The sequence below is a fragment of the Gallus gallus genome, chromosome 24, assembly GCF_016699485.2.
Source record: "Gallus gallus isolate bGalGal1 chromosome 24, bGalGal1.mat.broiler.GRCg7b, whole genome shotgun sequence".
Taxonomy (NCBI): Eukaryota; Metazoa; Chordata; class Aves; order Galliformes; family Phasianidae; genus Gallus; species Gallus gallus.
In genome coordinates, this window is record NC_052555.1 from 5,589,114 (window position 1) to 5,602,847 (window position 13,734).

Below are 13,734 nucleotides of genomic sequence, written 5' to 3' on the forward strand. Positions count from 1 at the left end.
TTTTATAGAGCCTCTCCGTCAGGACTACACATCAGTCATTTTCATCACTGCTTGTTAAGTAGCAAGAGGTGGACTACAGCAAGAAGAAGTGACTGCAGTAAGCAGTCATATGTACTTACACGAGTTATTAGGTTTTGACAACAAGCTTGTTGAGCATTTTCAAGAGATTAAGCAGCAAGACAAGCTACCACCATTGCTTGTTACCCTCATGGCCCAGTTCAAGGAGCAGGAGATGTTGGAGTAGGAGACAAGTCAGTAGGAAGAAAGAGCAAAGCCATTGTGCTGAGTGGCTGCCAGTACTGAGTTAAGTAAAGTATCCTAGAGCACAGTTTAGAAGCCCAGTAGCATTCCAATGAGCCCTTTCTTACTGAAAGTGTAGTCTCCATCTCTCCAGAGTTCTGGCTGAGTGAGAAGACAGCTAAAGTGACTCACGTGGTGCAGGAAAAGCTTCCTGGGGGACACAGTACTGCAGAACAGAATAGACATCCTTTGCTAAGTACTCCATCCTTCAAGAAGGTGACGTTTCCTGTGTTGCTCACAGCTGAGGAGAGCTACACCACCACCTATCCCTCTCCTGTTCATGGGCTGGCTTCTTCTGACAGGTGAGCTGTAGCCTAACAGCCAGAAACCCAATTGGAGCCACAGGACCTTCCTCCACAGCTGCACATAGCAGAGCTTCATGCATTGTGTTCCCAGTGCAGCTAAGCAGTGCGCTGCTGCTCTTGCTACCTGGGCCAGAAGTAAGCAGACTTATCTGCTCATCCTCAACCCTAAGGGTGTATTTATTTATTATCAGTCTTCCTTGACCCATGCTTTTTTTTTTTTTTTTTAAACTCCCTTCAGGCACCAAGAGGGGATTGGACAGCTTTTAAAAAGCAAACATGATTAGATTTATTGATATATATGCATTTCCTTTTTAGCTTACAAGTAGCATCTCACGTTAATTTTTCAGTCTTGATAACACTGTTAAAATATTAAAATGTTATTTAAAAACCCAGAAGTTTCAGTAGTACAGAGTAAGAGGATAGGGAACAGACAGAAAGTACGTTCTCTTTTCGAAGCTCTGTAGCACCAGCCTTCATCCCACAGCACAGCTCAGTGTTAGAGGCTGCTGGAACAGGGACAGCCACAGATCTACCGCTTGGTATTGATCCAGTGGTATCTATCAACACGTGGTCCTGGGAAAGCAACAGTTGGCCTGAAGGCTTTGTAAGCCCTGTGCTGGGCATAGGATGAGCCATTCATGTGTGTCTTCCTATGAAGATACTGAGACCAGGACTGTATGGATGTCTTGCAGTAGTCAAACTAGACAGCAAGAAAGGAGACAGCATTAAGATGTGTTTGGGCAAGAAAAGGGAGATTAGTCTGGCCAACAGCTGTTAGTCTATCACAGTCTTTTGTGAAGGAGCCTCCAGGACAGATGGTGGCTCTCACCAAAAGGGACAGACCATTACCACATATTTACCTGGTAGACACTGTTAGGATTGCTGACAGTAGGGATAGCTTTTGGCTCCCTGTTGAAGCTCTCGTCATCCGAAGAGGTGCCAGAAGGATAATCTAGAGCTGCTCTGTCAACAGCATAGTTGATCTGCTGCGAAAGCTCTGGGTTCTCCTCTCCTTCAAAGTGAGCAACTGTGAACGGCCGGTTCTTCTCTCCATACCTGGAAGCAACTGTGTTTGTGCCATGCAGCTCTGGACCAGCAGTGTAGATACCACTCACCTGACACTACCAAGGAAGCACAATCTCTGCCTCTAGTAATGGGCTTGGAGAGGATGAGGTTCCCACAGAACACCCAACATTATGGTGTTGGTCACAGGTTCAACTCACCTGCAACACACTTCAAATGGATCAACCCACAGTGTCATCTCTTTTGGCAAACCAAGCTTGTTGAAGTCCACATTACTCTCCACACAAGCTTGCTCCAGCAGTGGATCTCTCGTCTGATGTTTGTTTATCCTTATACACCTGGGTAAGAACACAAGATTCCACTGCCACTTTGCAAGTTCTGCTCCAAGAAATAGGATGAAGTTCACCATATTTCATCTTGGCACGGCTGGCACGGTGGTGCAAGTTCTCATGTATAGAGGCTATCAGAAAGTTAGCCAGCAATTCAACCATTTTTAGAAGCTTAATTTCTTATAGAAGTCAGTTTAAGACCACCTGCCCTGTACTCAAGAAGTCAGGCCCTCTGCCCTTCTCCCAAGGGCCCTCTTACCTGAAGGCCTGTCCTCGGGATGGATTGTCCAAGTACCAGTGATTCTTGTACTTCTCAAACAGCAGCGTTGTCAGCTTAGCTGCAAATCTCTCTATTTTGTGCTTGCTCAGCTTGTCTTCCCTTTTTATCAGCCTCGTGATGAAGAAGACCGTAGCAGCGATTTCATCCTTCATTTTAAATCCAAGTGCTTCAACTGCTAGAGAGCCACCAGGAGAGATGAGACACTACACCAGATCAATTTAATGGCATCAAGGTGCTATCAGGTTGCAAGGAGAAATGTTAAAACCCACATCAGATAAAACTTAAATAACCCAAACTACCAAAGAAGTGAGTACTTCAGGGTACAACAGATTCAGTTCAACAGATTTCTGGAAAGCACTCACAGTGCACTTGCTAAAACATAAAAGCTTAGAAGGTATTACTCCTTAAACAGCATTGATGCCTTGCAGCCACCACCCAGCAGTACCTACAGTTATTTCACATACAATAAAGACCACAAACATTACCTTCTCAGACCAAAGTTGTTGAAAACCTGAAATATACTTCACATACAACTTCAGATAGCCACAGAAGAAAGAGATTTAATGCTACAAAAACCTATATAGCTTTCACTCGCTTTTTCTTTTTTTTTTTTAATTAAAAAAGGAAGAACAAAACATAGGAAAACTCTTCCCAAAAACACCCAACCCTTCCCTCACCATTGCACCACCACAGCTTGCTCAGGTTTTATATACAGGTGGCCCTGAGGGCTGTAGCAGCATTCAGGTGTGCTCCATTACTTGATCAACATGCCAGGCTCGAGGCTACTTCCACTCTAGGTGGTTTTATCCCCATAACAGCTTCCTTTGTTAAGGTATGTTTCATGGATTTTCATCTCCATGAGTCTGTTAGATAGACACCAGTTTAATACTTAAGTGAGTAAATTTAATAAGTGGTTACAAACTCATTTCACTGCTATTAGTGGACTTTGTGCAGCACTGCTCCTTTCCCCATGGAGCCCTCACGTTTGGTGTGCCCAGGGAGGTGGTGGAGTCACCAACCCTGGAGGTGTTCAAGGAATGTTCAGATGTTGTGCTGATGGATGTGGATTAGTGAGAGCCATTGGTGGTAGGTGGATGGTTGACTGGGTGATCTTGGAGGTCTTTTCCAGCCTTGCTGTGTCTATGACTCTATGCTTCATTGTTTTAAGTTGTAGGCAATAAGTTGATGCGTTCTCTTTTTCCCCTTCTTCTGCCTGCGGAATTTGTGCCACCAATGCCAGATATCAGAAACCATTCAGACAAAATGACAAATTAAGGTGAAAAGAGCTGAGCGTTCAAACAGGTTCTTGATTTGGTTGTAGATGTTGTAGCCAAGCAATGTGAGTGCTCATAGGGCTGGCTGGGGTCAGAGCAACGCGTCCATTGATGGGTTTGCAGACTCTCTTGCCTTCCTCCAGCTGTAACTTGTCTGGACAGGCCCTGTGAGTTGGGAAATTCCGTGATAAAAGAAGTGACCAGATTGCACAAAGGACGGTCAGAGAGGCCTGAATGCCTGCAACACCTCCACGTGTTGAGTTCATTGTTCCCATAGCTAACAAGAACTGTAAGCCAGCCGTAAACAAACCCTTCACCTGAGAAACCAGACAGGTCCTGCAATAAGTGCTGTTTCTTGCATGTCAGGGGGCCAAACCCAGGGCTGTACCAACCTTCTGCATCGGGCAAGGAAAGAAAAGAATGAAAAATTGAGCAAAGTTCTTCGCGACCCGTCCAGCTGGCTCTAATCATTAACGCTGCCATTGAAATGAGGCAATGAGAACATTTTATCTTGGGGTTCTTAATATCATGCATGAATTCAAAAGCGCTTCTGTTAGTGACAGAGAAGCCGGAATGGCAGTGGGCATTTCTGAGCTCCCGTTTCATTGACAAGAAGAACTGTCTCTTTTAATTAGGCTTAATCACTGAACTAAAATCCTTCGTTATGCTGTCACTTGTCACTGCATGAAAGCACAGCCTTGGGTCTCCGGCTTGGAGAATTAAGGGAGTGTCGGAGAGAAAATGTGAGCCCTCTGCCCCTACGTGAGATGTGTAAAGCAACTCAACCAGCTGTGCTCCCACCCATTTCAAGTTGTGTCCAAGCTGGTTCTGTCAGCATCCCAGTGGTTCTGCAAAGAGCATTATGAACAGCCAGGAGTTCTGATTGATGAGGATCGTTAGATAAATGAGTGGATGCCTGAGGGCTGCTGGGCTCTTCAATCATTGCTGGGAAGAAGGAAATAATAATAGTAATGTAGCACTAGAAAACACTGCATTACTGTCCCTGGATGTTCATGGGATCATACCATAGAATCGTAGAACAGCCTGGGTTGAAAAGGACCACAATGATCATCCAGGTCCAACCCCCTGCTATGTGCAGGGTCAACAACCACCAGACCAGGCTGCCCAGAGCCACATCCAGCCTGGCCTTGAATGCCTGCAGGGATGGGGCATCCACAGCCTTCAGAGCTCCCTGAAATCAATGGAAATCTGTCCAGAGGCTTCAGTAGAATTCAGGTCAGGCCTGAACTCAGCACGAGCATTCCTAGCTAGATTAAACTGTGGGTCTCCTGGTCACCAGACAAGCCTAGGCATGAAGTGCAAAGAGAAGAGAGTCAGATGCAGTTTCTCTAGTAACTGCAGGCCAAACCTAGAGCAAACAGTTTCCCTTAGCACACTGCTGGCAAGAGCCAGCCTTGCAGAAGTGTTTGCATTTTCCATACCGAGTACCAACAGAACCAAGTGCATCTTGCTGGTGGCAGCCTTCCTTCTCTACGCCGCCTGCTTTTTGTAGATAGATCAACTACAGACACCTCCAGGTAAGCAGCTGAAGTCACAACTATTGATGTAAGATCAAGAAGCGTGATGTATTTCTGTAAGGGAAAACATCTGAGATGACAACCTCCTTAGAGAAAAGGCCTCTCCATCTGCTTTGTCAGAGCTGTGGGTCTGTCTGTCCTGGGGCATCCTTCTATGGCACCTCAGCTCCTCTATGACCAAAAGCAGCCTGAAGTTGCAGGTATCACTCCAGAGGGATGTGCTGGACTGTCAGAGCATCAAATCTGGATCACCCCCTGCGGCTCTGGCCCAACCCACGGCCATTTGTCCCCAGGAGAAGGCAGAGACTTGTGCCCTGTATTGACTTTGCCCATAGAAACCTCTTCTGCAACAAAGCTCCCTGCCCCAAGAGCCGTGCGGTCGGTCGGAGCGTGGGTCCATCCTGCAGGCACCAGCCCTGAGTGACCATGGCGACACAGCGTACACAAAGGCTGCAGGCGTGGGGCTGACCCACACCAGGCTGGGGCCACTCCAGCGCAGCCATCCCATGGGGCGAGATGGGGACCCAGGTGCCTCTGTAGGGTCCATCCCATCCCCGTGTCTGCCTGGGAAAGCGGTGCCCGGCGGATGGGAAGAAAGGAAAGAAGAAGTTAGCCGTTTTTCTCCTCCTGTTAATTATTTTTGAGTGTTTTATTCCAAATTCAGTCCCTGGCAGGATTTTCGCAAGGTAAGCTGCTGAAGGGTAAGTCCTGCATTCTTTTTTCCTGCATTTTAAGGATATGGCAGCTGTGGTCGAAAGTTTAATTTGCAGGTGAAGTTCTCCCCGTAACCCTATGGGCTCTGCCTCAGCGCTGAGTTAGCAGCACCCTGATAAATCTGTATCAAATACGTTTGTGGTATTATTAGTTGCACACGCGCACATTGGACACGAGGCACAATTAATTATAACTGCTTCTGCAGAACGGATTTTCCTATTGCTTTGGTGGCACCACAGCATGTGAGCAGTGTGTGGGCTGACAACCACCTCTGCCTCTGTTCCTGTGTCTGGGGAAAAAAGAGAGCCCTGCATGTAGCGGAATGGCACTAAGGGTGGTACGACCAATGTTTTCCGACAGTGCCGACTGTTGCTATAATAACACACGGAGTGCTTCAGTATCAGTTATTGGAAGTGCTTTCTTCTTTTTCCAGGTGTGAATGCCACGGCACCATCCTGAGAGCAGTGCTTGGTTTGCAGGCAGTGTAGTTAGCTGATTGTACCCAGCGCCCCACAATCACTAAATTCACTGCCATCAAAACAAGGCACAGGACCCCGTGTGACAGCCTCCCTGCGTCCTTATTCCTAGTGCAAAAAGGGCCAGCGTTTCTTTGCTTACACCCTTACTTCCAGCTGCCCAACAGACATTGCTGTGCGTTGCCAATATCGAGTGAAATATCAGATTTGCTTAAATGGATGGGCTGATTTTTGGGTGGTCCTGCGTGGAGCTGGGAGTTGGGCTCGGTGACCCCTATGGGTCCCTTCCATCTCGGGATGTTCTATGAGTCTGTGCTAAACTGGTGCTAAAATCCTTTGGAACAAAACGCTGCCCGCTGTGCTGAAGTTGTTCAGTTGCATGAAGACTTTTTGTTGATGCACCAGGAATGGGCTGAGAATGGTCTGTTCTGCCTTTGTCAGCTACAAAGAAAACCATTTGCATTCAGCTTTCATGTCTGACTTAAGAAGCCAGTAAGCCAGTAGGGTTTTAAGCACTGATTAAATATTAAGCTCAGCGAACGCTATAAGTGGCTTTGACTGTGACCACTTTGCTTAACGTTCAGTAATTATAATAAGGGGGAAAATACATACTTAACAGTGTTATAACCTGCTGTAATAGTGGGGGGAGGGGTGTTGTTTGTTTTCTTTCTTAGAAAACCCCAAATTTCATACAAGTAGGACGAGGAAGGGAGGAGTTCATCCATCAGCCTGGTTACCAGGCAGTGTAGTTAGCTGATTGCCACCAGGACCAATCACTAACCACACAGCCAGGTAAAAAGGCTGGGGAGAAAGCCCAGTGGGAGCACACAGGAATTCATCTTCTGAGCAAAGGGAATCTTTTCTTCTTCCCAAAATCTGTACACATAGGCCGTGCTGATCTCAGCCTTGGGCTTGCCAAACTCTGCGTCCGCCTACACGTGTTGAAGAAATGCAATTCAGCCCTACGGGTTTCTAAATCAAAACAAACGTTTTTGTCATCAGTGTGAACAGCAGAGCCCCAGCGCGGGCTGACGGGAACGTGTCAGCAGAGCAGGCAGCGCCGTGCCCAGGCTGCAGGGCAGGACTGGGGCCACCAGATGGAGGGGGGCCATCGGGGCGCAGCCTCACGTGTCCCCACGAGCACAAAGCCTGATGGGCACCTCGTCTTTGCCGGCTCGAGCCCAGCTCATGTGGAGTTTGCCCGCATCTTCTGGAGCACCGCCGTGCTGCCGCCGCTGCTCGAGTCCTCCCTGGGTCCCACCAAGCTGTGGCGTGAGGGACCTTCCCCTGGGCAGACCCCATCTCCTGGGCAGACCCCGGCCCACAGGCGGACCCCATCAGCTGCTCTCAGCGTGCAGAAAGCTGAAGCAAAAGCAAAATATGGCCAGCAGGTAAGAGCTGCTCAGCCCAACTCTTCTCCCGTCGCCGTTCTTTGTGTGTCCTTTGGCGGAGCTCTGGAACTTTGGGAATGACGTTAAGAGCAGCTCCAAAAGCAGCCTGGTCGTGGCTAACAGCTGTGCAGATAACAGCTGGTTGTGCTTCCAGGACACAGATGTGATCTGTAGATAGAGCCTTTTATTGAGGCCAATATTGCTCTAACCCATCTATTAACGTCCCATGTGTGTATCACAAATGCACACAACCGGTGGAAACAAAGGCAACCAGAATTAAATATGTAATAACATGGCCTGACTCTGCAACGATACCGTGTTACTTTTTGGTACAGGATGTGCTATGAGCCTCAGGTGCCCAAAAGGAAAATGAAATCTGTGCAGTGAATGAGGCATGGTGGCAGAATAGCTGTTGTATTTGGAGCATTCCTTGTGCCAGGCTGAGCTGCACATCAGTCATTCTCATGGGCTCTGTAGAGTATTTTGTGGTCAGCAATGACATTTCAAAGCTCTCAGCACTGTAAATCTGAGAAATCAGTGTAGCCCATTTAAAACAGGAAGCCCTGGCATTGCCTTACTCCTGGAATCTCAAGATGCTCACGCCGGCTCTCAGCCTCAATGAGGAGGTTTACGTTGCGAGCATCGCGTGCTTTTAGCTCATCCTTTTTCTGAGCTCGTTTTGCTAAATGTTTCTTCTTCAGGCCAAGAAGAGAGAAGAAATATTGGCTTTGCTGAGGAAGCAGAGAGCAGAAAGGATCGCGGTACGTCTGATTGCTTTGGGTTATGTTCTGATTGCTTTGGGCTGCGCTCCAGCTGTGCCTCCAGCTGTGCATCCCTACAGAGCAGCTCCCAGCTTCGGTTGGATCTGCTGAAGGAATCCTCACCGCCCCTTTGCTGGGCTCTGAGGGCTGACGTTTCTCCCACCATTGTTTCCTTCAGCTCTAATTCAGACCGTATGGAGCAGAGATGGGTGAGGTTTTACCCCACGTGAGGTTAACCTTCTGCCCTTCCGCAGGGCCACGTATCCCAACTAATACAACTGAGTTACATGTGATAGAAGCGGGTGGATGTGGAAGGAATGAATGGTGATCAGAGGGTCTTTCTCTTTTCAGAAAGAGCTGATTTCTCGTCCACATAAACCAAAGATGAAAAGCGATCAAGTAAGGTAATGAAACACCAAAGCTTTCCTGTCCAAACAGTGTGGATCTGTGTTGGGAGAAAAGACATCCCATCTTAATTGTTCTTAATGTTGTGAAAATACCTCAGTTTTATCCTATTGTCATGACAAAACTTAGAAGTGGAAAGGTGGGAAGTGCTGCTGTTCGTCACTCCTGCACCCCCTATGAGTGCCCCATTTGTTTATCAGTAGGTCGTAGAATGGTTTGAGTTGGAAGGGACCATTAAAGCCAACGCACAGCTTCATTAATCCCTATTCTTTGCAGCAGGCAGAAGGCGTTTGAAGCTGAGCGTGAGGACCAAGAAGCAGTGAAGGCCCTCAGATAGCCCAGCCCAGTTCTGGAGGTGACGACCCGCTCTGATTGGGACTTTGGGCTGTGTACACCTCTGCTGTGGTCACATTTCTTGTTGTTCACACTGAGACACAGCACGGCCAACAGCGGCTGCGATGGGATTGCAGCAGCTTCTCAACCCAGCCCAGATGTCCCCGTTCTGCTGAAGTTAAAATGAACATTTAGTTTGGAAAAGTTACTGAGCTGTGGTGCCCTGTTGTGCTGGTGGTGGTTTTGGAAGCCCTCTCTATTGCTCCCATGTCAGAACCACTTTGTGTCCAACAGCACTTTGTTCCCAGTTGGGTTCTTCTATTGGAAGAGACCGAATGCAAGCAGCAGAATGCATGTCCACCAGTAACTGCACAAAACATAGTGCTGCTGCTTGCCATGGGTGTATTCCCTTGTTTTCTTTCCTTCAGAGCCAGTGCAGAAATGTTTCCCAATGGATTCAGCAGACGTACATCCTGACAAAGATGATTTCCTTTGTCGGGTGCTATTCCAAGAACTCCTGCTTACTGGTGGAGCCTTAAGACAATGTCAGAGGCTGAAGTTCAGCCCGAAACCCAGGCTGTGTCAGTTCAGGTGCTCAGTTATTCCTTGTACTCAAGGCATTTCCATATGATAATAGTAATAGTGAGAACGTGTCGTCTTTACGGATATGCCATGCTTCGAAGTGTTGTCTTCTAAAAGACATTAAACTGGTTGTCTTACCAAATTATCTGTCCTGTTCTGCTTAGATTCAAGTCATTATTTAAATAGCTCTTATCTGTAAAGCTGAAGTGCTTGGGTGTTCCCTAAACCCAGCCCTGGACACCAAGGACATAGGAAATGCAAAGTGAGGTCTTCAGCACAGATCCTGAAACTGTCATGGGTGGGATGTCCATGTTAGCCCCACATAAGGCAAGTATTCTTATACCTATTAATAAATACCACTCCCCTTCCCTTCCCTTCCCTTCCCTTCCCTTCCCTTCCCTTCCCTTCCCTTCCCTTCCCTTCCCTTCCCTTCCCTTCCCTTCCCTTCCCTTCCCTTCCCTTCCCTTCCCTTCCCTTCCCTTCCCTTCCCTTCCCTTCCCTTCCCTTCCCTTCCCTTCCCTGTGATTTGTTTGCAAAGTTACCCAGCAGAGAAGTCTGGACAGTGATAGTGTTACCCCAGGTGTACTTCAGTACACAGCAATGCTGCCTTTCTCCTTTAGATGCTGAATGCTTTTCTTCCATAAAACCATGACACATTTGCCTCTCGTTTTCACAGCAAACCTAAATGTTTTGCACAAACTTTGCCTGTTTCCTTATTTAAAGACAGGATGCAGACTCCTCTGGGTGGGGAGATGTGGAGGGGAGGAGGAAGGGGGACCCAAGGGGAGTGGGGTCCTGCAGTGTGCCATGGCCAGTGCTGGGCTGGGGGTGAGGGCAGCCCCACAGCTGCTCCCTATTGGCACTTTGTCAGCTGGGGCTCAGTTCCTCCTCCTGCCCTGCAAGCAGAGCACCAGGCAGGGACACAGCCAGCTGTGCCTGGGGGAGCTGTGCCTACAGGGTGTGAAATCCACAGCATCTCCTCTGATCCCAACAGAGACAGCACACAGCAGGACCCCCACTGGGAGTGCCCCTTCAGCTCCGGTCCATCCCCATTCCACCTCCCCTTGTCCCTGGGTGTCCCTGGGGCCTTTCACCTCTCACTCTTTTCTCCTGGTTCAGTTTATGGGTGTTTTTGCACAGGAAGTGTGGTTTTTTTTTTCCTGGGGGTGTGGGGACTCAAAGCACAGTGGTTGGAATGTGTGCATCCTCTGCCCAACAGGTCAAGCTGAGAACAAGCCAAGCGCCAACTGTTGGGTTGGAGGAGGTGGATTTCCTTCCCCAAAGCGCCTGTCTGTGTGTCTCAGTCCTGAGCTGCTCTGTCTGTTGCCCTCCCTGCCGCCTTTCTGCCCGATTTAGCAGAGCCCACCACCTCTGTTAGGAAAGAGGTGAAAGAGGTAGAATGGGAAATAGGTGAGCAGCACCCATGGGGCAGCCCACCCTGCCTTGGGATGAGTGCTGTTACTGTTGCCGCCTGATCTGACTTTGCTCCTCACTTCTGTGATGATGGGGATTCTGATTTCCCTCTCCCAAGGATGGTTGTGAAGGGAGGGCATGAAGCTGACAGGACCAGGCTCTGCCAGGCTGGGAGCTCAAAGGCACAAACCAAAACACCAAGTAAGCACAGAGCACTTTATTGATGGTCAAACATCAGCACTGCTGTTACAGACAGCTCATGGTCTCCACTTACAAAGATATTTAAAGCCCCATCAGGGAGCGTGGATGAATGAGAACCCCACCATGCACCCCAGCTGCTTTTATTTTCCTGAAGCAGCAGTGCTGCTCTTACACACAGGGCAGAGGAGGTGCATGATGTGTTCCACATCCTCAAGCCATCTTTGGTGTGCTGCCCCTGGGAGCACACAGGAAGCTGCAGGCTCAGCCCATGGCAGCAGCTCTGTAACGACGACGTAACTGGTATGAGAGCTGAAGAATAAATGCAGCAGGGCCTTTGGCAAACCGTGTCTTCCCTGCAGCCTCCGCTCAGCTCTGCTGCTGCTTTGGAGCCAAGTGGACCAGAGAGCACTCACTCAAGCATTTCCCTGCAGAGCTTCACATTGCTGTACGACAATGCTCAGGCACCCATGCGGGGTGCTCAGCTGGGTTCTGTACAGCATTAGGCATATAGGAGCACCAGTTATACTTGATTAAGTCATAATCGTGCTCTTAACAGAGAGTGGGAGCAGAGTCCACTGCAGGAGCTGCCAAAAGAGGAAAGGTTGTACCACCAGCCTCATCCTTCCCACCACCACCCAATTGCATTCTTTTTCCCCCTTTATCTAAAGTTACCCTTCTTGTGGGGACCTTCTCGAAGTACATCCACATCCTGCAGATCACCGATATGCCCCAGGTAAGGAGGAAAAGAAGGCAGATAGCACCCAACGCTGCTGCACGCTGACGGAGCCCCCTGCCTGAGCTCCTGGCAGCAGCTGCTGGAGATCACACACAGCATCATCCAGAACGAGGGTGGGACCTACAAGCTCTTCAAGCACTCCAAGGTAGAGAGCCTCACTGAGACACGTGGGTACCTGGAGAAGCAGCCAGCCGGGCACCGGAGCTCAAGACCTTCCCCAAAGCAGTATACAGTGAGCCCTCCACCCACTGCTCCCCCAGAGATGAGTTCCCCAAACCCACGCCTGGTCAGCATCAGAGTGGGGCCAGGCCACCCACAGTGGGCAAGAGGGGACGGCTCTGCAAGGAAAACTGTCCCCAGCCCAACAGCAGCATCACATCAAGACCTCTGCCTGAGTGATGGAGCACTGCAGGAGCTGCAGAACACTGAGCACAGCCCCTCCAAGCCCTGCCTCCCACCTTCCAACCTGGGGGGTAGAGTACCACCGAGAAGCAGCTCCCACCTTCCTCACAGCCCCAGCCAGGAGGTGCCTCTCCCACTGGAATCTGCCACCACCTCCTTCACTCAGGAAGATGCTAAAGAAACACAAATAAGCTGAGAATTAAGCTGTCACACCTGCACGACTCAGCACTGCTCACCACCACGCTGCTTCTGCACACCCAGGAAAACAAGCTGGAGGAGCTGCACCCCACCCACACAACACCCCACCCAAAGGGGCAGCCCTTGGCCAACCAACACCACCCAGGGAAGCCACTGCTGCTGCCAACAGCCAGAGGGAATGGGCACCTGGGGAGTACAGAGCCCACACCAGGCAGGGTGGGAGGATTGAGGTTCTGCTGCATCCGAGGACCAGCATGCAGCGCTCATCTGAAGAGCTGAGGTCTGCCTGTTGGGTCAGCTCAGCCTCTGCCTCTACATGGAGGGCACACACTGCATCCTCCTGCAAAGCTCCATCACTGCAGCTCCTCAACAGGGAGATGAAGGCAGGGCTGGTTGCATTTCTCTGGGAGATGAGCTGCACCAGGACACGGGGAGAGGGGCAAAGAATGCAACTCTGGGGTGCTGAGCCCCTGTACCCCACTGCAGGAGAGCAGAGAGTGGCCCAGAGCAGGAAGCAGCATCAGGACCCCCAACTCCAGCAGGGGAGGGCTGCTGGAACCCCCCCCCCCCACCAGCACCTCCCACACTTCTCACTGCGAGAACCCCATCCTCCAGGGGAGCAGCAGGCACACACCTCCTCTGTGGTCCTGTTGTTTCTAGAACTGCTCTCAGGTTTACTGCAGCCCTCACTCACCCTGCAAGAGGAGAGAAAAAAAAAAAAAGGAAGTGAGATAAAACAGATCTTCATCGTTTCTTCTATTCTAGCAGCCCCTTGTGTTGTTTTGTATCCCCAGAAAGAAGCACTGGGGCTGGAGGAGCATGGCTGCACCCTGCTCACCCCTATCTCTGCAAGCAGAGGGAGCTGCAGCACCCACAATCCTCCTTTGCAGGGCTGAGTGCACCCCAGGGCTGTGCTTGGCCTCAGGAAGCTGAGCAAAAAAAGCAGGGTGGGAGCCCAGTAACAGCAACCCTATAAACAGCCCCCAGTGGGGGTTAAGAGGCTTTGGGACCAGCCCTGTCCTAGGATCCCAGCAAGGCACAGATATGCACAGGCAGCCCCAGCTGCACAGCAC

General features: G+C 49.8%; 2 protein-coding genes and 2 non-coding genes across 8 annotated transcripts; 3 read left to right on the plus strand and 1 right to left on the minus strand.

Moving 5' to 3' along the window:
• Window positions 1-866: 866 nt before the first annotated feature.
• On the minus strand, window positions 867-3,015 carry BTG4 (BTG anti-proliferation factor 4). Of its 3 annotated transcripts, XM_046903755.1 has the most exons (6): window positions 2,915-3,015; window positions 2,723-2,770; window positions 2,217-2,412; window positions 1,829-1,966; window positions 1,466-1,661; window positions 867-1,305 (listed from the first exon to the last, which is right to left on the minus strand). In XM_046903755.1, exons 3-6 carry the CDS (start codon window positions 2,387-2,389, stop codon window positions 1,135-1,137), a joined length of 678 nt encoding a protein of 225 aa, XP_046759711.1. In that variant the 5' UTR covers window positions 2,390-2,412; window positions 2,723-2,770; window positions 2,915-3,015; the 3' UTR covers window positions 867-1,134. The 3 variants fall into 3 exon arrangements, with proteins under 3 accessions (XP_046759711.1, XP_046759710.1, NP_001265052.1); XM_046903754.1 differs by having other exon boundaries at window positions 2,217-2,409; window positions 2,723-3,015; NM_001278123.2 differs by having other exon boundaries at window positions 2,723-2,915.
• Window positions 3,016-4,928: 1,913 nt separating this feature from the next.
• C11orf88 (chromosome 11 open reading frame 88) lies at window positions 4,929-9,856 on the plus strand. 3 transcript variants are annotated; one of them, XM_040652203.2, is made up of 5 exons: window positions 4,929-5,735; window positions 6,197-7,630; window positions 8,332-8,391; window positions 8,743-8,795; window positions 9,073-9,856. In XM_040652203.2, the coding sequence occupies exons 2-5, from the start codon at window positions 7,337-7,339 to the stop codon at window positions 9,131-9,133; spliced, it is 468 nt and encodes a 155-aa protein (XP_040508137.1). In that variant the 5' UTR covers window positions 4,929-5,735; window positions 6,197-7,336; the 3' UTR covers window positions 9,134-9,856. The 3 variants fall into 3 exon arrangements, with proteins under 3 accessions (XP_040508137.1, XP_004948184.1, XP_024999091.1); XM_004948127.5 differs by having other exon boundaries at window positions 7,242-7,630; XM_025143323.3 differs by having other exon boundaries at window positions 7,242-7,630; window positions 9,076-9,856.
• MIR34B (microRNA 34b) lies at window positions 6,228-6,311 on the plus strand. The gene has a single exon (NR_031484.1). It is a non-coding gene; the product is annotated as a microRNA 34b (primary transcript).
• MIR34C (microRNA 34c) lies at window positions 6,966-7,039 on the plus strand. Its single transcript, NR_031485.1, has one exon. It is a non-coding gene; the product is annotated as a microRNA 34c (primary transcript).
• Window positions 9,857-13,734: the final 3,878 nt, after the last annotated feature.